Source organism: Podarcis raffonei, chromosome 16 (assembly GCF_027172205.1).
Source record: "Podarcis raffonei isolate rPodRaf1 chromosome 16, rPodRaf1.pri, whole genome shotgun sequence".
Taxonomy (NCBI): Eukaryota; Metazoa; Chordata; class Lepidosauria; order Squamata; family Lacertidae; genus Podarcis; species Podarcis raffonei.
Genome location: NC_070617.1, coordinates 3,106,855 through 3,128,003, shown reverse-complemented (window position 1 = coordinate 3,128,003; position 21,149 = coordinate 3,106,855). Strand labels below are relative to the sequence as shown.

Genomic DNA, 21,149 nt, shown 5'->3' with positions numbered 1-21,149 from the left:
TGTGGCAAAGCAGCCCAAGTAATATTGCACTAGGGGACCATTAAGTCGTTATGAGACACGGGTGTTAAGCCAGCACACTTTGCCACCTACATATGCAGCTGTAATTAACTGCTAGCTAAAGACCTTCAGCGTTAAAACGTTTAGTCAAGTAGGACGGAGCCTCTGGGCACTTGCTCAACGTATACAACAGGAACAACTGTGTTCAGTGTCTTGTCAACAAGACAGTGGAAATTATAGGTATTAATTCAGAGGAAGAATCCCAGGAGCCACAAACTGTTTACAAAGGGATGTTCCTCATTTTGATTTCTACCATCAAGTCCTATCATTAAGCAGTGACCACAGTTCTAAGAAGACAGATTCTGGAAGAAGTCAGCCAATCATCAACTACAGTATTTCACTTATTATATATATTCTTACTGCAGCCAGTGGCAGAACTTGGGAGTCTCAGATTTCTGCGGCACCCTGCAAAATGCCAAAATTCAGTGCCCCCCGCCTCTCACCTTCCATTCTACCTCATAGTTGAGGTGCCCCCAGCGCTCCATGCCATGGGCGACCAAACCCATGGTGCACCCCTAAGTCCATCTCTGTAGTAGCCAAGGGTGCCATTTTGATTTTCTGCCAAAGTCACTGGGAAGTCTTAGACCTCAGTCCATTTTGATGGCTTTAAAAGTTTGGGTCAATCCCAACGATGAAGTAAACTAATGACTGATAATTTTTTTAATCTTCCAAAACCCCACATAATCCCTCATTATAGTCAAGGTTTATGTAGACATCAACTTTTTGGGCTTGATGTGACGGACCATGTTTATTTTTCCTGATCACATTGTATCAAATGCTGTTCTCTTTGATAACTATGCTATTAGCGTCTTCTTTTTGACTTTAGAACACTTTTGTCTCCACCAGGCCATTTGGACATTTAATTTATTTATTTTTGGGGGGTGGGGTGTGTGTGGGCTGTTCAACACATGCTTTGTTTGGACCTGGTTTCAACCGGAATGATGATTTTATTGTAATCTGCAGTTTTTATAGGCAATCCGGTTATGAAAAGTTATGGATGTGAGCTGTCTTATAAGTTCTTTGAGTGCCAAGGCACTATTGGAACGTTACTAAATAATTATTAAATAAGTTATTAATTAAGTAAATGTCCCAATAGACAACTGATCATCTAGCGGGAAAAAGTAAGACTGCCCACATAATGGGTTGAAATCCATGGAGACTTCGGTGTAGTTGAGTAATCTCAAATGCTTCTAAATATATATATATATGTATGTATGTCTGTCTGTATGTATGTAGGCATAATTTAAATAATCAGTCTTCAAAATCCCAGTGGCGGGATTATTTCTGATGACTCGATTCTTTTCAACACTTGTTTGATGGAATGGTGCGGCCTTCCATGCTTCTACTTGAGCGCCAATGAGTTCCCAACAGCGGAGCCAAATCAAACCTCCAGAACTTTTGCATCTGTTGGAAAACAGAGGAAAAAAATGAAAATAGTAACATATTTTAGTGTAAATGCAACAATAGCTGAATGTTTGGCGTGATGCGCTAACGCCTCCTTCAATGGGGAATGGCCAACCTTGATCCCCTGTTCCCCCTACCACCTGTTGTTCCCTTTCTAGCTTGAAAATACCTTTTAAAAAAAGACACCCCCCCCAATAAAACACTGGCAGGAACCAGAGGGGAGGGGGGGAAATCACCCAAAATAATTTATGCCTCAGACAAACTTCACCAGGTTGGGTTAGGGTGTGCCAGCCTGCCAGTGACGTCACTCCCCCAGCCAATCCGCCTGCCGCTTGGCGGGCCGGAGGAAATGACGTCACCGTATCCCTCCGCCAGCCAGGACCCCTTTTTGTGTGTGTGTGTGTTGTTCCTTCAGTATCAACCCGCGACCATATTTTTTTAAAAAAATTTTTTCCAACAGGGGGAAAAAAAATAAACCGGAGATTTGTGGGAGGGAGGGGTGTGCGCGTAGAAGCTCATGCTAGGCCGCTCTCCTCCGAGGAGGGGTGTGTGTGTCCCTTTAAGAGTGTGGACGCGCCAAGCCTCCGAGGCTTTGAGGAGGGAGACGGGAGGCGCAGAAGCGGCGGCGGCGGCGGCAGCCGCGGCGGCCAGAGCCTGGAAGGTGAGTTGGCGCCATTCCGTTATGTAGGGGAGAGGCGGACGCGACGGAAGGCACGACCCGCTAGCTGTGGGGGGAGGGGAAGAGGCAGCGCGTGAGGGAAGAAGGGAAGGTGTGTGTGGTGTGTGAGGGGAGCGCGCGTGCGCCATGGCGGCGGCGGCGGCGCGCGGGCGCCAGCCAACGGAACGCAGGTGGCGGTTGGAGACCGTTGGAAACCGGTTCGAACCGCCCGGGTCTCTTTTTCACCCCCGCATTCGTCTCTTCACCGGCCCGCTTTCCCCCCTTTTTTATATATATATATATTTTACCTCAGCCGCGTATGGGGGGGGCAGCGAGGGAAGAAAGTGCGCGCGCGCCGTACACAAAGCGAGACGTTCCTTGGGGGGGGAGGGGGCAGGCGAGGGGCGAAGCGAAAGCCGGCGATTGGAGGGATTTGGGGAGAGGGCGGGGCCTCGTTCTTAGAGGGGGAGAAAGGGGCGGGGCTTCGCTCTTTTCCCGCCCGCTAGGCGGCGGCATACCTTGCCTTGTTACTTTTTCCCTCCGCCCTCTGTGAGGGGAAGGCGCGGAGTGATCCCGGACTACTTCGTCCTGAGGGGCGGGACGAGAAAGAGAGGAGAAAAACGGCGTGAGGCGGCCGCGGCTCCCTCCGCCCACTCCCAATCTTCTTTTTCGTCGCTCAGACAGAGCCCGTTCCTTCCTCCCTGCTAACCCCCCCCCCCAAAAAAATCTCGTTTGAGGTACTAAGTAAAAGCATAAATACACGCTAAAATCAGAATAAACCATAGGACTCCATGGATCTACACACCATCCACACACACACATATATAGTACAAATTTATTAATATATTAATCTAATGCACCCATCCTTCCCAAGCTGCAACTCAGTTGCTGGGTGGGCGGCCATGTTGGGCAAAGGGATTATTTTTCTCCCCCCCCCCCACTAAAGCATGAGGTGGTGTGCTTTCTAAGGTGATTTTTAAATTCACATTGGGAGGAATAATGATATTTCGTTGGGGTCCTCTGGAGTGGGAACTAGCTGGTTTTGAATTTCCCTCACTTTGAGGGTGGGGGAAAAAAAAGAGTTAAGGGAGATGCTTTGCTTCAGAAATCGCTTCCCTCCCCAAAACATACACACATAATTATAATATAAGAATATGTTCACTTGGTGTTTAATATTGTTTAATATGTGTTTAATATTCTGACAACCCCCTCCGTTTCCCCCCCATCAGAATTAAGAAAGGAAGCTTCATCCCTTGACCTGACTTTGTTGTCATGTCAACCACCTCGAGGCAACACAGCTCCTTTTATTCTGCATTAAATAGAATTCCGCATTTGCCGTTGCCGATGTGAGTTCTGTGAGAGTTGCACCCTTTCCATACTAATTCACACCGAGGGCTGTTTTTGTTCACTGCCAAAGTCTTCTTGTGCAGGGAGTTCGCGGCCATGTGACAGTCGCGGCCGGGGCTTCCCCCTTTCCCTGTGCTTACGATCAGCTGTTGGGCTAAGAGCTACAGGTGAGCTTCCCATTAATTTTTCTTCTGTGCATTATACCATAATGATCGTCCGCGCAACGTAGGGAGGAAAGCCACCGTTTCCCGACTCTGCATCTGTGTAGCAAGGAGGCTGGTGGGTTGACACCTTTATGGCTTCAGGGATGTGTCACATTTGTATACAGTGGCCTGGTTTAATAAATGGCATGAGCATGGGAGATTAGCATATCGGTGGCTACAAGGCATGATGTCTGTGTCCTCCACTGTCAGAAGCAGTATGCCTCTTTATACCACATGCCGGGAATCGCAAGTGGGAAGAGTGCTGTTGTTTAATTTCATTGTACACAGGTTGTAAAATGACGGTAAAGGTACAGTGGATGCTCGGGGTGCGAATGTGATCCGTGCACGATGCGCGTTCGCAACCCGCGGCGGTGTATCTGCACACGTGCGGGTTTAGCGCTTCTGCACATGCGCGACCGCCGAAACCCAGAAGTAACCCATTCCGTTACTTCTGGGTTTTGGCCCGTAAAGGTAAAGGGACCCCTGACCATTAGGTCCAGTCGTGGCCGACTGGGGTTGCAGTGCTCATCTCGCTTTACTGGCCGAGGGAGCCGGCGTACAGCTTCCGGGTCATGTGGCCAGCATGACAAAGCCGCTTCTGGCGAACCAGAGCAGCACACGGAAACACCGTTTACCTTCCCGGCGGAGCGGGACCTCTTTATCTACTTGCACTTTGACGTGCTTTCGAACTGCTAGGTTGGCAGGAGCAGGGACTGAGCAACGGGAGCTCACCCCGTCACGGGGATTCAAACCGCTGACCTTCTGATCAGCAAGTCCTAGGCTCTGCTCTGTGGTTTAACCCACAGTGCCACCCGCGTCCCTTTTTGGCGGGTGCATAACCCAAAAAAACGCAACCTGAAGTGGCTGTAACCCGAGGTATGACTGTATTATTATTGTGCCCAGGTCCAGCATGTGGGCTTTCCAGAGGCCTTTGGTTGACCCCTGCATGAATAGTATGCTGGGCTAGACAGACCTTTGCCAGGGCCCTTATGCGCTTAAACTATGGTTTATTAAACCATGGCTTAGCATTGCATGCAAAGGCCAGTTGCTTAATTGTGGTTTGTTTACTGCCCAACAGACAGTGATCTGAAACCCTGGTTTGTTGTTGGCTTACAAAACTTGGTTTGCTTTAACCACATCTTGGGTATTATGTGTTAATTCTCTATGAATCACCCCTAAGATCTTTTGATGAAATACGGCATATAAATTTAATAAATAATAATAATGGTTTGTTTGGCCACCCCATCCTCAGATGCTCAGTAACCCATAAAGGCACCAGGCAAAAGCAGCTGGGAAACAAACCAAACGCTGGAGAAAAGCCATGGCTTCTTTGATTGTCTGTGGGACAACTCATCGCTTGTTAAACTGTGGCTTAAACCAAGTTAAGTGTGAACCGGGCCATTATCTTCATGTGCTTATATAACAAGACAGTAAGTTGGCCCATTTTTCTTAACTCCAAATTACAGGTGGGCATTAAGACAGACATATTTGTTGCTGTTAGGGCATCCTGTGAATTCATGGCAGGTGGTATAAACCTATAGCTCACAGATCACAGTGCAAATTGGCACCTGTATACATGGTGGCAAATTCTGTGAAGGGATTGTCTGCTGTGTAGGGATTTTGTAAAGTGTCAAACAGTTGAAAAGGTGGTATGTTTAAGCCCCACTGTCAAAAGGTGACGAATGTCCCCAGATTTGATATACTAGAAGGCTCCTAAGAGTTTTCCTTTTGAAGTAAATCCTACTGTATTCAGTGGGGTTTGTTCCCTAATAAGTGAGTTCAGGAGTCTTAGAAACACAGGATTTGGGCATCCTTTGTTAGTTACAAGGTCTGGGGGGGAGGAATCCAAGCAGTCCACGCAGGTCTATAAGAAAAATAAATAGTTTGGTGATAAATTTAGGATAATAGTTTGCATAAATTTAGGACACAATCTCTCAGTGCCCCTACCTTTATGTGCCTAGAACAAAATACTGTAGTCCTTTAAGAAGGGTGTTTTTATTTAATTGCCATATATCACTGTTTCTCTAGCACTTATTCCTGTTGTAATGTCTGACACCAGCATGAGCACCATAATGGATTAAATTATCTACATGTTCAGCGGAGTTTTCAATGTCAAGGCTGTATTTTTAAAAAAAAACAAACAAAGCACTCTGTACATAGGAAACTCATTGAGATGAGTGTTAATGTACTTGCTGCTATCTGCAGCTCAAACTGCTACTGAGGTTGTAGATTCATGGGCTCTTTCAAAAGTTGGCAATCCTATTTCCATGAAGAAGAAGGACACCCTCTTCTTCAATGTAGGATGGTATTGTCTAGCTAGGACTCTGCCACATTGTTTAACAACAACAGCAACAAATGAATAAATAAATAAATTGTTGAATTGGTTGGCTGGTTCTAATATACTATGCTCTGAACTATCACTTAGTCAGCATTTAATTTTGACACATTTTTAATATACCATTTCCCAATGTGCTTAGGAAAGTGTGCACAGAGTTTACCTACTTAGTGTTCACAACAACCCTGTAAAGAGATAAAGACTGAGAGTAGCCCAACATCACCCAGTGAATTTCTTCACTAAGCTGGAATTTGAACATCCTTTGAAGGGTGACCAACCATTCACTTTCTTCAGTTCTATCTATCTATCTATCTATCTATCTATCTATCTATCTATCTATCTATCTATATCTTATCTATCCATTCTATCTGAAAACACGAGCAGTAAGTCCTGTTTATCTTCCTTAATCTTGCTAATTACACCCCCGTATCTTCAGACTTTCCTCAGACTATCTCCCTATTTTCCAACTTCTTTGGGTTGCCCAAGAGATGCTTCACTGGTCCAAAATAGACCAGTTCCATTGCTTCCAGAACCTTGGCTGTGATATTTCATTGATGCAACATTCTTCTGTATCATAGCAACCTATTGTTGGCTTATCTAATGTCCACTTTGTTGTACTGTAATTCCTGAATCTTCCTTTCGAAGTGCGAGTAGCTAGTGAGTTTTGCCCCATCAGAAAGTTAACGTATTCGATAACCTTCTGTGTAACACTTAACTTCTACTTCCATTCAATTGCATCTTGATTTCTCCTTCGTTTCAGATCATTTTGAATTTTTCCTCAGAAATGGTTGCACGTCCTCCTACTTTTGTCTCATTTTCATAAGCATATATGTCAGGGGCGGGGAACCTCAAGCACAGGAGGTGAAAGTGGCCCTCCAGCCCTCTCTCTGTGGCCCTCATAACCCTTTTTGAGAGTATACACCCTGCTTCCCGGCAACACCCCTCAGTAGCCCTGCTTTACACCCCCAGTGCTTTTGCCTGGCTGGAATGTGTTGTTGAAGTCTGATAATGCCTCTTGCTGTTTTGGATAGAGGATACAGAATGCTGTGTGAGTATGTGCAGAAACTAACTTACTTATATAGGTAAAATTGGTATTAGTTGCTCCTCTCATTTTACCCTCTGGCCCTGCCCACTGCTGACATGTCACCTTCAAAAGCTTGCCTGAAAGGGAATGCGCGTCTCAAGCTGAAAAAGTCTCTATCCCTGTTGTTGTTGTTTAGTCGTTTAGTTGTGTCCGCCTCTTCGTGACCCCCTGGACCAGAGCACGCCAGGCATTTCTGTCTTCCACTGCCTCCCCAGTTTGGTCAAACTCATCCTGGTAACTTCGAGAACACTATCCCACCATCTCGTCCTCTGTCATCCCCTTCTCTTTGTGCCCTCCATCTTTCCCAACATCAGGGTCTCTTCCAGGGAGTTGTCTTTGTCCATGGAGTTTTCTTGGCAGGGAAACTGGAGTGGCTTGCCGGTTCCTCCTCCAGGTGGATCACATTTGGTCAAAACTCTCCACTATGACCTGTTCATCTTGGGTGCCCTGCTCGGCATAGTTCATAGCTTCTCTGAGTTATTCAGGCCCCTTCGCCATGGCAAACCAGTGATTCATGAAGGGGCTATCCACCCCTAGTTTATGTAATTAATGTGGATTTTGAATAGTGCGTGACCCTAGGTCTGACCTCTGCAGAATCCTGTTCTGTTCAAGGCTGCAGTCTGACGAAATTTCTCTGTAAACATGCATGTAATTGAACAATGTGTAGTATCTTGTCAGTTCCTTCAAGACTAACCTTTGAGTGTGTGTTTTAAACCAGTTCTGCTGTCTGTCAGGTGACTGTGTCTTCTACCCACCTCTTCCCAGGAGTTCTCCCAGGTGCCATGCTTCTTGTTGAATCAGAATCTCCTGCTAGGAAAATGGGCCTTTTGAGTTGGAAAGCTTCTCTTCTCTTAACAGTACTTTGAGGAAGTCGTAGACTCTTTGGCCTGAAAAATGCGTCACGAGAAATAGGATCTGGGGCTGGTTTGTTGCATTCCAGAGCCATCCAGCCTTAATCCCTCTGGCCAGTATGACATTATTAACATACCCTTTAAAAAAATAATAATAATGTGTTGATGAAAATGTGAGGGGAGGAACTGCAGCTCAGTGGTAGAGCAACTGCTTTGCATGCAGGAGATACTGGGTCCAATCCCCAGCATCTCCACCTAGGGCTGTGAAGAACTCCTGCCTAAAATCTTGGGAGAACTGCTTCCAGTCAGTCCAGATAATACTGTCTGACTCAGTATGGCAGCTTCCTATGCCCCTGTTCAAATCAGCCGATCATTCAGAATCATGAGGACTGGAATCTTGCTTTAGTTTTGAGGCAAGGACCACAGCTCTGTTTTAGAGCACATAGTTTGCATGTAAAAGGTCCCGGGTTCAACTCCCTGCACTTCCATGAGAGCCACTGCCAGTCAGTGTGGACAGTACTGAGCTAGTTGAATCAAGGATCTGATTCATAGAATCATAGAGTTGGAAGAGACCACAAGGGCCATCGAGTCCAACCCCCTGCCAAGCAGGAAACACCATCAGAGCACTCCTGACATATGGTTGTCAAGCCTCTGCTTAAAGACCTCCAAAGAAGGAGACTCCACCACACTCCTTGGCAGCAAATTCCACTGTCAAACAGCTCTTACTGTCAGGAAGTTCTTCCTAATGTTTAGGTGGAATCTTCTTGTAGTTTGGAACCATTGCTCCGTGTCCGCTTCTCTGGAGCAGCAGAAAACAACCTTTCTCCCTCCTCTATGTGACATCCTTTTATATATTTGGACATGGCTATCATATCACCCCTTAACCTCCTCTTCTCCAGGCTAAACATGCCCAGCTCCCTTAGCCGTTCCTCATAAGGCATCGTTTCCAGGCCTTTGACCATTTTGGTTGCCCTCCTCTGGACACGTTCCAGTTTGTCAGTGTCCTTCTTGAACTGTGGTGCCCAGAACTGGACACAGTACTCCAGGTGAGGTCTGACCAGAGCAGAATACAGTGGCACTATTACTTCCCTTGATCTAGATGCTATACTCCTATTGATGCAGCCCAGAATTGCATTGGCTTTTTTAGCTGCCGCGTCACACTGTTGGCTCATGTCAAGTTTGTGGTCAACCAAGACTCCTAGATCCTTTTCACATGTACTGCTCTCAAGCCAGGTGTCACCCATCTTGTATTTGTGCCTCTCATTTTTTTTGCCCAAGTGCAATACTTTACATTTCTCCCTGTTAAAATTCATCTTGTTTGTTTTGGCCCAGTTCTCTAATCTGTCAAGGTCGTTTTGAAGTTTGATCCTGTCCTCTGGGGTGTTAGCCACCCCTCCCAGTTTGGTGTCATCTGCAAATTTGATCAGGATGCCCTTGAGTCCATCATCCAAGTCGTTGATAAAGATGTTGAATAAGACCGGGCCCAAGACAGAACCCTGTGGCACCCCACTAGTCACTCTTCTCCAGGATGAAGAGGAACCATTGATGAGCACCCTTTGGGTTCGGTCAGTCAGCCAGTTACAAATCCACTGAGTGGTAGCATAGTCAAGACCGCATTTTACCAGCTTCTTTACAAGAATATCATGGGGCACCTTGTCAAATGCCTTGCTGAAATCAAGGTAGGCTACATCCACTGCGTTCCCTTCATCTACCAGGCTTGTAATTCTGTCAAAAAATGAGATCAGGTTAGTCTGACATGACTTATTTTTCAGAAATCCATGCTGACTATTGGTGATCACAGCATTCCTTTCTAGGTGCTCACAGACTGTTTGCTTAATGATCTGCTCCAGAATCTTCCCTGGTATTGATGTCAGACTGACTGGGCGGTAATTATTTGGGTCCTCTCTTTCCCCCTTTTTGAAAATAGGGACAACATTTGCCCTCCTCCAGTCTGCCGGGACTTCGCCTGTTCTCCAGGAATTCTCAAAGATGACTGCCAGTGGTTCTGAGATCACATCTGCCAGTTCTTTTAATACTCTTGGGTGCAGTTCATCTGGCCCTGGAGACTTGAATACATCTAGACTAGCCAAGTATTCTTGTACTATCTCCTTAGTTATTCTGGGCTGTGTTTCCTCTGCTGAATCATTTGCTCCAAATTCTTCAGATCGGGCATTGTTTTCTTTATCGGAGAAGACTGAGGCAAAGAAGGCAAGGAATATAAGGCAGCTTTCTGTGCCATGTTGTTGTTTAGTTGTTTAGTCGTGTCCGCCTCTTTGTGACCCCCTGGACCAGAGCAAGCCAGGCACTTCTGTCTTCCACTGCCTCCCGCAGTTTGGTTAAACTCATGTTAGTAGCTTCGAGAACATTATCCAGCCATCTCGTCCTCTGTTGTCCCCTTCTCCTTGCGCCCTCCATCTTTCCCAACATCAGGGTCTTTTCCAGGGAGTCATCTCTTCTCATGAGGTGGCCAAAGTCTTGGAGCCTCAGCTTCAGGATCTGTCCTTCCAGTGAGCACTCAGGGCTGATTTCTTTAAGAATGGATAGGTTTGATCTTCTTGCAGTCCATGGGACTCTCAAGAGTCTCCTCCAGCACCATAATTCAAAAGCATCAATTCTTTGGCGATCAGCCTTCTTTATGGTCCAGCTTTCACTTCCATACATCACTACTGGGAAAACCATGTACACCTTCAATATTCCAAGTTGCTGCTGGAGTAAGGGGGGAAATCTTACATGTTCCTAGGTGCCATTTGTAATTGTTGGAACCACACCCTGGGACCTGCTGGTGAAGAATAGGCAATAAATTTAACCATCAGTTAATTGATTTTGGGAGCACTATAACCAAATTTGTCAGTGATGGGCAGCCTGGAAATTCCACACACACACACTGGCCAGTCCCAGGACAATACCTTCCTTTCTTCTTTTTCTGCTAAAAATAAGCTCCCCATTTAACCACCCCATAGCTTCAAACAGCTGAGTCCTGTGGCGTCTTAAAAGACTGTCATTTCAGTGGACCACAGGCCACGTGGTCAGATTTGGAAAAGTGGTCTCTAGCCCAAGAAACCTTCTAGCATGAGAAACGTGATAATCTTTCAGGTGCCACTGGATCCTTGGTTTTTTATTCTTACAAAATGTGGTCAGCCCTCTGGAATTGTAAGCCTAATTCTGTTTCAGGGATGGGTAACCTGTGGCTCTCCAGATGTTACTGAACTACAGTTCCCACTGTGTCTGATTATTGGCCATGGTGGTTAGGGCTGATGGAAGTTTGAGCCAAACAACGTATGGGGTGGGCGGGCAAAGTTTTCCCAGCCCTGGTCTAATTAACTGCTGGATTTCAACCAATGGACTAGAATGCACAAATGTGGCATTGCTATCTTTCTTTTCTTCTTGGAATTTTTTTTAAGAGAAGGGGAAATATTGAAAAAAGGCAGGAAGTAGAGAGAAAAGTGGGGGGGGGGAGTAGTAGTAGTAGTAGTAGTAGTAGTAATAATAATAATAATAATAATAATAATAATAATAATATAATGAGTGTGTGCAGGGTTTTTTTTTATGAAGCAGATTGGTCCTATGTTGTGTGTTAGGGGTTAAAGGTCTGAAAGCTTTGGTGATTGCTGTAATGCAGGTGCCTGTGGGCCCTCCAAATATCTCTAGTCTCAAGTTCTCATCCTCCCTGACCATTGGCTGGCCTCTCCTGGGAGAGCCAAAGCTTTAGCCACCTTTGCTGTAAACAAATTCCTTCTTTCCACTGTTCTCAGGCTGCCTTGCAGCATCTAGGGTTTTTACACACTTTGTATCTTTTACATACTTCTTTTCTGTCAAAATATCCACAGCCGTTGACTCTGTGGTTATGGCCGTGGTACCCCTTGATAACAACTGTCAGTAAACAAGCCACTCACTGTGTTTCACCCAGGCATAATATGTTTTCATCATCCTGACTTTTAATATGCTAAAAGCAGATTGGCACTATGTGCTCCTGGTTGGAAAAGGAAGACCAGTTTCCTAGACAGACTGGCTGGCTGCTCCTGAGTTGCTTCTTATTGGAGCACGGTCCCTGTGCATCCTCCCCCCATTCTTCTGTTACTGTTGATCAAGTGTGTATCCTTGCCAACCTGCGTGGGTGTTGTGAGGTCTCGGTTAAATACTGGCTGTTGAGTGCACTGGGTTTCTGAGAGAGGTGACACCTTAGCAATCTCTGGGTATTTACTTGCTGGTAGCATTGTCAATGTGCATGATGCTTTATGATGTACAAGAGGTCCAGTGTGAAATTTAACGTGGGAGATAGTGTTGGCTCCAGGTTTCAGAGAACCTCCTCCCCTCAGCGAATCTACCTCCTCTCCACCATCATCACCATCTCCTTCTCTTCCTCTTCATGGCAACAGAGCTGCTTGCTTGACAAGCAGAGAACGAACAAGATACCTGAGAGCGTCATTTCTGATCCACTTTCTCACCACTAACACTTTCTGGACCAGAGTGAAGAGGCTGATAAACAAGCAAGGAGGTTGCAATGGTGGAGAGGAGCAGGTCTTGCGGGGAGGTGCTGTTGCTATTCACACACACACACACACACACACACACACAAGCTCCACCAGTGTGGGCCCCCAGTAAATTCCCAGCCATTCCAACCACTGGGGCCAACCGTGGCGGAAGAGGCAACAGAAGGGGGAGAAGAGTAACTACAGGAAGAATATGCATTTCTTTCTAGATAAAAGGCGAGGTGCCTGTCCCAAGGGGACTTAAATTTTAAAATTAGTCAAATGGGAAGTGTGTGTGTGTGTGTGTGTGTGGTAGCAAGGAGCGGAATAATATGTGTTTATTCCAGTTGCAATCATTACAATGTAATTTCACACAGGCTTTTTAAATAGCCACACATCTGATCGCCCATGGTGAAGGAGATTCACCTCCATGTGAACCTTGCTTTTTTTAAAAAAAGTTCAGGACCAAATCAATAACCTAAATATGAGTATGATGGTTTTAACCTCTCATTTTCCTCAGCAATTTTTCAGCCATTCTTTTTCTTTGGGGGGCCGCAGAGCGTTGTAACACTTGGGGACTTTTCTTAGATTACGTGGGCATATTAACTCTGTTCATCTTGTATGACTTGCTAACAGTGGTGCACAGGGTTTGATGCTGCTGGTTGGAAAATAAAATGGGAACGCAGTTAATGAGCTTCACCTAATAGTGTTGATGTGAAAGGAACAAGGGAGTATCAGTCAGCATTAGATGCTTCAGGGATACACCGCCCCCAACACCCCCCCCGACAGTTGTAAGGTGAACTGAGTCCACCTGTGTGTCCTTCCTCATTCAGGGCCATAGCACCTGCCTATATTAGCATAGTGGGATTAAGAACACATTAAGAGTCTGCTGGATCAGGCTAGTAGCCCATTTAGTCCAGGATCCCGTTCTCACAGTAGCCAACCAGATTCCTGTGGGAAACCTGCAACAGGTATCTGAGTTCAAGAACCCTCTCCCCTCTGTTGTTTTCTAGCAACTGGTATTTGGAAGCATGGCTGTCTCCAGCTGTTGAGGCAAAGCATAGCCACCATGGCTAGTATCCATTGATGGCCTACTCAATGGATTTGTCCAGTCCACTTTGATCAACACTCCATGGCCTCCCTCCTTCAAGGGGTATAGATTAGCAGAAACCTCACCAATGTTCTATGCTCTGTTTTGAACTATAACTTCCATCACCCACAGCCATCCAGATCTGGAGGTTTTCAGATTGGTGAAGGCTTGGTTGGTGGGTACATCCATCATATCATTTGTATGTGGGTTATAATATTGTAATTATAATATTGAGTATGAGTGCTTTATGTATAAGTGGTTGGTTGAGGTAGTGAAGGAGTGTGGTGGTTGCATGGAAGGTGAGTGGACCAAGTGAGTGGGTGTAATGACAATGTGTTTTAGCTGGTTGAAATATTACGTTGTGCTGCCTAGTAGTGCTCCCCTATTTCATTTACGTGAGTATTGTGTTTATGTATGGATATTGTTTATATATTTGTTTTACAAATCACTTGGTGGAAGATTTTATTGTACTTACTTTACTGTGCTCATATCTATCCATTGTAAATTGCTTTGAGATCTCAGACAACAACCAGTCTGTATATGTAAATAATAAACACTGTTTTCATTTTTCATGGCACTCAGTTTGAAAATAATGGAATGATTCCTTTCCTTGTTGTAAGAAAATTTAAAACTGGTTTGGCTGCTTAAGTTAAGGAAGTGGTCTGCGTTTATTATTATTTGTGCCAGGTTGTTAATCAATTAAGTACACTAAGTACGGTAACTTAATTACTTAGTGCCCACAAAGGTCTATTTTAATAGAACAAATCTCTAATATGTTCGAATCTGGTTTAGAAGGGGGGGGGGAAAGATATATTGTGATATATTTAGCACATTCTGGGTCCATGTTTGCAAATGAGCATCTGCCTATGAGGTGACAGAAAGCAAAATGTTAGCGTTATTTATCACTTGGATTAAATAATTGGATTGAATCAGGGAAGCCTTAGGGTCTCAAAATCATGTACAGCAAAGGCTTTGGGAGGAAAACTGAAGGGAAGAAGAAATGGGGAAGATTTCTACTTAGTTGAACTGGTGTGTGGAAATGGTACAAATTTGTGCTTGAGGCTGGACACAGTGGCCTGCTTAGAATTTGTCTCTTTGCAGTACTTGAAGAGTTCTGGAGGTTTAAAATAATGTGCTGAGGTTGTAGGTAGACCAGTGAATCTTGATCCCAGGCTATGTTTGTTCTCAAATCTTCAAAGATGTTGATGGAGGCAACCAAGAGAATTATTAGAGTTCAATGGGACATCCCAACCAAGCCAAAAGACTCAAGTAGGCTATGAAGTAAGGCTGGCGGAGGTGGTGGCCTGGAGAGAATATTGAGGGTTGGACAGAGAGGCTTGGAGAGCTGTATTTGGTTTCCAGGCCTGTGGCTCCCTGCCTTTGATCAATGTGGACCCAAGGGGTTTGAAAACAGCAGTATCGCTTGAGCAGCACCCAGCTTTCTGCTCATGGTAGACCCGCTGAAATGAATGGACCTCAGTTGGATGCAAACCCTGGTAACAGAGGACCCACGGAGGTTGTGAGGAAAAGAGGATGGGAAGTCAAAGGGAGTTGGCTTCAGTAGGTGACCAAGAAGTTGATGGCAAATAGCACAAGGGACAGAGAGTAAAAGTTTAATGAGGTAGGAAATGGAATCATCCACAAGAAGGTGGAATTTAAGCCAAGAGGTGTTATCTGAAGAGTTGAAAGGCAGGAGGCCGAACGGCAAAAGTCTCTCTATTCACTTTTAGTTGCTTGCTACAACATCTTTCCAACCAAAGCAGCATCTGCAATAGTGACTTTCATGCTATTTTCAAGCTGGTTAAAAGCACATAGGAATAATAAAATGAATCATGCAAACTAACACAACCAGCTAAAATGGAAACAGTCCATTCAAATTCTCTTGCACGTTGCTTAGAGAGGACCGCGATTAAGCGGTATGCAAATTGTTGAAATAATATAACGGTAGAGTAGTAGACACATTGAAATTACTAATAGACATGACTAACTTAGGTCCATTGATTTCAGTAGGTCTACTTTGGGTAAAAATTGGTTGCAGACAACCCATTAAAATTGAAACTACTAGGGTTGCCATATTTCAGAAACAAAAAACTAGGACACCCCGAAAGTTGTTGAGCTTTAAAGTCTTAAGAGAGTCCAGACTCTCAGTGCTTCTCCAGGGCTTTGTCAAGGAGCTTGTTCAGCCAATTCACTGTTGGCCAGGGGGTCATCATTCAGGCCTGCTGCTATCATGGCATTGTCGTAGATCTGGCCAAGCAGCATATGGGCCAGATCAGGCTGGCTGGCTGGGGCAGAGCTAGTTGAGCTTCCTGATCAAAAAAACGGGAGTAAACATCAACTTTGTTTTGCAAATGTAATGCTACGTAAATGGAATAACAGCAAGAAGTATGGCAAAACTGATCCATTAAGAGGACATTTTTTAGCTGCCCTGTGAATATAATTTTTTGTTTAGGGTGTATGAATTAAGTAATAATAATAATAAAGTCGCCTCCTCGGATCGTTTATAACTTTGAACCATGTCAGCAAGCTTTGAATGCAGAGAGAGTTCACGGGATGGTTCTTCTTTGGCACTTTCTCTCTCTACCAATGAGAACACCTTTTTGGATGTGGCACCTCAGCTGGTTCATTCCATATCAAGTGATCCAACTTTTTTACCTTGCCGTCCAATTTTCTTAATATTTTGTACACTTGTTGAATGATCAAAACAAAGTTTAAATCTAAAATTTTCGCTTTTTATCTCATCCCGTTTGTGAGCTATGAGGGTTTGAAATTGTAAAAAAAAAAAGACAATTTTGGCCTTGTTGGAGTATACAAAAATCTTAAAAGCTCAACCCAGCATTGAGATACGTTAAAACTAAAACACCAATCTCTTCAGAACTTCTTGGGATTTTAATATGATATGTCAAAAGATGAACTTAAAAATTAATGATGAAACTTTTTCAAAAAATATTGTATTGATTATTTAATATTTCTAAGATCTACCTGCAAAATTTCATCTTGGGCTCTCAATGGGATCACATTGGAAAAAATATTTTGCACATATCTGCCTTACTGGGTTCTATTTAGGGTGAATAGGTCTTCTTGGAGTAAAATATAACAGAAGAAACAAGACTTCAAACTATAATATCAGTTACTTCAGGCATTTCTTTAGAAAATTATGCAGTTATAAGGAATCTGAAAAGCTAGTCAGGCTTTTCTTTTAAAAACACGTTCCAAAGTAGAGTGATAGCTTGCTGCTGCGTTATAGAATTGCTTTGAAAGAATTATTGTTAGTACTTCATTTCATGAACATTACAACAAAATGCATATCAAACTAAATTATGGGTGTGTGTGGAAACCTTACACATGAAACGGGTCTGAAAACATTTATTCTTCCATTATTTATACTTCACACCAAACTCTCTTAAAGAGCATTTGTAGCAACACAACGTTTCATTTTTTGTCAAAGTGTAAGTGCGCGGCCAGTTGCAGTTCTTGGTTGACCCTTGTTAGAACTTGTGCTCACCCGACCTTAAGAGCATCCCGGCTAGATGGCTAAACAGAAGATGATACTGGGCTTGGCGGGTGAAAGAAGTCACGGTTCCTTTTTCACTTTCATAGTCCACCAACAGCACATATCCAGAGATTTTGTACCTCCTTCAGTGTCAAACTTCTCAATCTCATTGCTAAAGGAGTACACCTCAGTCACAATTTCTGTTAGACTGGATGTAGATGGAAAAAAGCAGTGAAATCCTTGATCACCTTCACTCTTTCAAAGCGTCGTTTTAGGAACATTTCTTCTTTTTTGTACTCCTCGTTTGTTGAAATTAAGAACTAGATAGAAGGAATGTTATCTTGGCACCAGTTGAAGCAGGGTAGGCAACCTAGGGCCTGGGGGCCGGATGTGGACCAATCGCCTTCTAAATCCGGCCCACGGACGGTCCAGGAATCAGCGTGTTTTTACATGAGTAGAATGTGTCCTTTTATTTAAAATGCATCTCTGAGTTATTTGTGGGGCATAGGAATTTGTTCATATTCCCCCCCCCCACAAAAAAAAATATAGTCCGGCCCACCACATGGTCTGAGGGACGGTGGACCGGCCCATGGCTGAAAAAGGTTGCTGACCTCTGAGTTAAAGAGTTCCCGCAGTGTCATAATTTGGTTTGATGGGTATTTTGTTGTAATATTCATGAAATGAAGTACTAATAATAATTCTTTCAAAGATATATAAATGTGATAGTATGTATCACAGCCAACATACAGTTACAATCTAAATGACTGAAGCAAAACAAAGTAACAGCAAGTATTTAAAAACAACAACACAAAGCCAGTTTTTAAACTTTCAGTTTAGCAGTTGTTCTAAATAGGCATTGGGCCAATTCCTCAAACACTTTCAGCATCATGGCTTTGTGGAAGATCTGACAATATTCCCTCTTTACTTTAGTTATTAAATAATATTTATAATCTGTCCTCTCATCTGTTCTCTGGTGGGGCACAGATAAAAACAAACAAATAATAAACAACATGCTGAAATATACCATTGAAAAATAGATCAGGTTAAAACAACCATCAACTTTACAAAACTTGACATGCCTGGGTGAAATGATAATGCTCTTGGAACTGGCTCTACCTGTAAGGGAAGGGCTGTCCCCATTTGGGAAGCCACCACATTGAAGGCCCTGCCATGCACTACCACATAGCCACGTTCCCCCAGTGGTGGAATACAGAGAAGAGATCCTTCCAACAATCTCGGTACACAGACAGGGCTGGTATTTGACCAGCCTTAGGCAGGTGTTGAACACTTCCCAGCATGATCAAGAATTGGGGGCCGCTAGAATGCGTAAGGAATTCTGAAACCACTACTGTCAGAGGCATTGTGCCTGTCAGTTGCTGGAAACGGGGTGTGGAGGGAAGAGTGCCTTTGTGCTCATGTCCACCTTATGTGGACTTCTTATTTGCATCTGGTTGGCCACTGAGATGATCCAGCAGGACTCTTACATTCATTGAACGTGGAGAGAGTTCCCAGAGGGGAGGAAGTTTGAGAACCATTCCATTGGACTGATAGCATATGTTTTCCTGGCTTAGGCCTCAGTTCTTCCTTTCCCCGCAAAAGACAGATTGACAAATTTTATTTTCTTCTCCCCCACCCCCAGGATGGCGGACACAGACCTATTTATGGAATGTGAGGAGGAGGAGCTGGAGCCGTGGCAGAAAATCAGCGATGTGATCGAGGACTCTGTGGTTGAAGATTACAATTTGGTTGACAAAACTGCAACAGGTAATGATCCTCTTCCTTTCCTTCTTTAAAAAAACAAAGCAAAACTCGTGTAAGATGATACACAAATTCTACATTACGTTGCTTGGCAGTTTTCATTTCAGGTGGTATGCCATCCATACCCAGTTTAAATAATTCATCTGCCTTCCAATCTGATGTACTGCAGCATTCATTTTCCAAATGCTTAAAAAAAAAAGAAATCTTGCATTTGGTTCTGTTTCTGTGTCTCACCATTTTCATAATGCATGAATTGAGCCTTTATGTATGTCCCTTCCAGGTGGGCATAGAACAAGAGTTTCCTGGAATTTGACAATTAATTCATAAGAAAAACATGGGCAGCTGCCTTATACCCAGACAGAATTGATCTGTATAACTCAGACTCCATGCTGGCTCTAGTTGCTCTGCAGGGTTTCAGACAGGACATTCCCAGCCCTACCTGGCAATGCCAGGGGGTGGGGTTGAACATGGGACCTTCTGCATGCAAAGCAGATGTTCTGCCACTAAGCTGTGGTCCTTCCAGAATTATCCTTATTACAGTGGTACCTCTGGATATGAATGGGATCCGTTCCAGAGCCCCATTCGCATACAGAAGCAAATGTAACTAGTGACGGCACGTCTGCGCATGCACGTGTCACTTTTCGCCGCTTTGGGCATGCACGTGACGTCATTTTGAGCGTATGCGCAAGTGGCAAAACCCAGAAGTAATGCGCTCCGTTACTTCCGGGTTGCTGTGGAGCACAACTCGAACACCCTCAACATGAAGCATATTCAACCTGAGGTATGACTGTACTAGCAAAAGGCTTGTCAAGTCTTAGCGGAGCAGAGAGTTCCAGTACTCTTCTCCAGCCATACTTCCTGGCAAGTAAGCTCCCTGGCTTTTCACTAAACGTTAGCAGTTCTATTAATTTCAACAGTGATGTGGTTTTTAGGGTTTGGGGAGTTATCATCTTTCTTCCGCTGACAGATTTTAATGTTGTTTATGGGAGCCCTTTTCGCACAGCTTTGTAAAATGGCCGTTGATATTCCTGTATTTATGGATTTTTAAATTGTATTTCCTATTTTGTATCTCGTAAGTCACCTTAAAGACTTTGGTGGGAGTAATGCACACAGTTAATAAATAATAATCATAGCCAGGTGCCCTTGAGAAGCCCACAAGCAACACCTGTGTGTGACAGCACCTCTCCCCATTTATAACTTGGTATTCAAAGACATCCTGTCTCCCAGCAGTAGAAGGTAGTTGTACAAAGCAAGAAAAACTTACCCTTATCCACTTTTTCCACAGCATGTATTGTTTTATGCAGCTCTATCATGTCCCTTATTCACCCTTTTTCTCAACTTAAAATGCCTTAAATGTTGTAACCTTTCCTGGAAAGAGAGTTGGTCCAGTATTGCACACATAGTCCTGGTCATTTTGCTAGCCCTTTTCTGGCTCTACAATATCCTTTTTGAGGTCTGGTAACTAACCAGAACTGTTTCCCAGTGTTCCCAGTGTGGTTCCACTATAGAGTTGTATAAGAATGCTATGATATTGGTAGTTTTATCCTCAACCCCTTTACCGATGGAATTCAGTCTCTGTTCTTTAGTCTTACATGCAAAGACACGGGGGGGAGACCCCATTATTCCTTCCCTAGCTATTAATATCCTTGTGGGTGTAACAGATTGGCACATTTAATAGCTTGTCTTCTTGTCTGGCTGTTCTGATTTGCTCCTTCCCTGCCTTCTGGCTGATATAAAGAATAGCTTCAATTTGAGATTAATATGTGAGATTTGGGTCTTAGATTCTGAGAAGCAGCTGGTGAGATGTTCGATCTTTTTCTGGGCTGTATGATTGCAGGTACATAAGAACAGCCCTGCTGGATCAGGCCAATGGCCTGTTCTCATGGTGTCTAACTGGATTCCTGTGGGAAACCTGCAAGCAAGACTCAAACACAAGAGTTTTCTCCCCTCCTCTGGCTTCCAGGAACTGGTATTCAAGAAGCATTGCTGCTTCTGTCTGTGGAGGCAGAGCCTAGCCATTGTGGCTGGTAACCATTAATGTCCTTGTCCTTCAAGAATTTGTCCAGACCTCTCTTAAAGCCATCCATCTTGGTGGCTATCACTGCCTCCTGTGGGAGCGAGTTCCATAGTCTATGCACTGCATGAAGAAATACTTTCTTTTATCTGTCCTGAGAGGGACGTGGGTGGCGCTGTGGGTTAAATCACAGAGCCTAGGACTTGCTGATCAGAAGGTCGGTGGTTCGAATCCCCGCGACGGGGTGAGCTCCTATTGCTCGGTCCCTGCTCCTGCCAACCTAGCAGTTCGAAAGCACATCAAAGTGCAAGTAGATAAATAGGTACCGCTCCGGTGGGAAGGTAAACGTTTCTGTGCGCTGCTCTGGTTCGCCAGAAGCGGCTTAG

At 44.3% G+C, this 21,149-nt stretch overlaps 1 protein-coding gene across 3 annotated transcripts in view; it reads left to right on the top strand.

Moving 5' to 3' along the window:
• Positions 1 to 1,946: 1,946 nt before the first annotated feature.
• Positions 1,947 to 21,149, top strand: part of POGZ (pogo transposable element derived with ZNF domain) — a 39,852-nt gene continuing 20,649 nt past the window's right edge. Inside the window, exons 1-2 of one of the 3 annotated variants that reach the window (XM_053369421.1) lie at positions 1,947 to 2,122; positions 18,631 to 18,755. In XM_053369421.1, the coding sequence (XP_053225396.1) occupies positions 18,632 to 18,755 (124 nt within the window). In that variant the 5' untranslated portion in view covers positions 1,947 to 2,122; position 18,631. Of the gene's footprint in view, positions 2,123 to 3,549; positions 3,634 to 18,630; positions 18,756 to 21,149 lie in introns of those variants that run through there. The other 2 variants (XM_053369423.1, XM_053369422.1) reach the window with 2 other exon arrangements.